Raw genomic sequence first — 2,420 nt, forward strand, 5'->3', positions numbered from 1 at the left:
TCGTCTGGCGGTGCCGGCAGCATCTTCTCCCACCGACGTTTGGGTTAATATCCTAACTCGTGCGTTATCTTTGTATACCTTCATATGGGTTTTTATTTCAGGAATTTCCAACCCATAGCGTTTTATTCATAGCCGCCAGGAACCTCATTTGCAATGATCTTTGTATTAGCCCTCCAACCACCCCTTGGGATAACATATAGAGTTATTCACCGCGGAGGAAGGGGAGGTCATACATCGATCTTAGCAAGACATCATCTGTCCACATTGCAATCAGGTAGACCTGGTTAAACTTAACCTCATGCAATGCAGCCAGTGGTGCCCATTGCCCAGTCGGCGCTCACGGGGAGGAACTAGCCATGAGCATTTTCGCCAATGGCATTATTAACCTTGTAAATACATTTTTTGCGACAGACCTGGCTGTTTAAGAGTTTAAAGTTAAAAAAGCAAAATAAATACTATACTCATTATACATATATTTGTTTATGAGTTTAAAGTTAAAGTCGGTCAGTAATTTCCCTAAAGTATGGACAAATAGTGTTTAGACAACAGCAAGATGAGCTAAAACTTGAAATGGTTCTTAGAATGAAAAAAAGATTAAATGCTTATCTGAAAACCTGGTCCTTTGTATATTTAAATAGTGCCAAGGTGAAGGTTAAAGATGCCTGTAAAATCGCCCATGTAAACACCCTATAAGCGTTTGAATCTGGTTGCCAATCGGTATCATTGTGTCATCTATGGCATTGTTAACTCTGCATTTATATTTTTTGCGACAGACCTAGCTGACATATTATTGTTCGGTTTATATGTGCGTTGTTGTAATAAAAAAACTAAGTAAATAAATAGTCTGCACAAGCGAGTCGATCATAGCTTCTAGCCAGTACATAATTGGATTAGCAATGGCTTCCGTCGCCGGTATCAGTGACGCATTGTCAGCTCAAAATATAGAGCTTGCTCCATTACGAAGTCTAGATGACTTTATTTTTGGCTCTGCTCGTTTTCAACTACCAAATTTAAAAGATTTGGAAAAATGGGGTAATCGTGTAGTGAAGAATTTGCTCTATTACCAATCCAATTATTTTCTTATGTGTTTGGGAGTTTATGGTTTTATGATCATATTAAATCCTATAAAATTTTTTTTGGGGTTGTTTGTTCAAGCAATGATAATGGCAGTATTAGTGCGGTTTTTCGTAAAAAAGTCGGCGTCAAATTTTAAGTTTATTATTGGCTGGTTCAACGTCATCCAAGAGAATACCTATCAAAAATGGTACCTTTTGGCCGGTGTCGTACTATGCGGCTATCTTCTATTGCATTGGTGGAACGCTTTTTTACTATCGAGTTTTGCGTTTCTTCTTCCTATATCATGTGAGTATTTATTTGGAGAACTGTTTAGTTAATTACTGTTTTTGAGCTATTGGTCAGGGGTGTAGCGCTCGTGTCATCTAAAACCTCAACCAGAAAAGCTTCAAAATTAGGTTTTTTACGACCGTATTTGCACCTTGTACTGAAAAATCGTTGAAGAGAAAGGTACATATAAAGCAATTGTTAACCCAGCAAGCATTTACCTTAGGTTTTATAATTCATACTATTTATGAAAATGTTGGGCTAGGACTCCTTGCACTGCCCCCTCACTTGTTTTGAGAGAAATATTACGAATTTTCCAGTGAAATTCACAGGAGATGTTTATTTCGTGCTTATTTTGCTAAAACTAATACCAACACTATTCAGTTAATAATAGTTTTTAAGTTATTTGTTGATAAAATTTGTCTTTTACCTTCACCAAATTTTGAACAATAAGTGCACTTATCACATTTATTTTAATAATTATACAAACTACATTCAAATACACACACGTTTCTAACACTTTTTATTTATATATACCATAAATTAACAATTTAAATTCCATTTATAACTTGCAAACTCTTGACATGTGAAACTTTTTCATTTTGAGAGAGAGGGCGCCCATGAGGACGTTTAAAGACTTGGCAGCACTCACACATTATGGGATTTTGAACAGCTGATAGGGGAAATGGCAGACTGGCAGAAGAAACGCGCCAAAAATAACAGACAAAAACAGTTCGTTTTTGCTTAATGGAGAAATGACGTGTTGAAATGTTTATAATTATTTGTCTTAAAATTAATTCAATTGAAATGTAATAATTTGAATTGAAGTGAGTTTGTAGAATCCAGCTCGTTATATCCTTTTCGACTTGTACTTTTAATTACATAATGTAATTTTATTGAAAACTGTGTGTTGGTTAATGTAAATTTTTATATACGTAAATATTTTATTTTAGTTTGAGATATTTTACAAAAATTAAAGGTAATCTGCTTTAACTTATTCTGTTCGTTGTTTGAGATTTTGGCTGGAGTTTAGAACAGTGCCGATCTTGGAATTTCTGGCAAACTATAATGTTTTTTTT

The 2,420-nt window shown here is 34.9% G+C and overlaps 1 protein-coding gene across 1 annotated transcript; it reads left to right on the plus strand.

The window, feature by feature from the left end:
• Positions 1-706: 706 nt before the first annotated feature.
• Positions 707-2,156, plus strand: LOC128869162 (PRA1 family protein 3). The gene is made up of 2 exons (XM_054111653.1): positions 707-1,362; positions 1,951-2,156. Coding segments are annotated over exons 1-2 (468 nt in total). The 5' UTR covers positions 707-896; the 3' UTR covers positions 1,953-2,156.
• Positions 2,157-2,420: the final 264 nt, after the last annotated feature.

Source organism: Anastrepha ludens, chromosome X, assembly GCF_028408465.1.
Source record: "Anastrepha ludens isolate Willacy chromosome X, idAnaLude1.1, whole genome shotgun sequence".
In the NCBI taxonomy this organism is placed as follows: domain Eukaryota; kingdom Metazoa; phylum Arthropoda; class Insecta; order Diptera; family Tephritidae; genus Anastrepha; species Anastrepha ludens.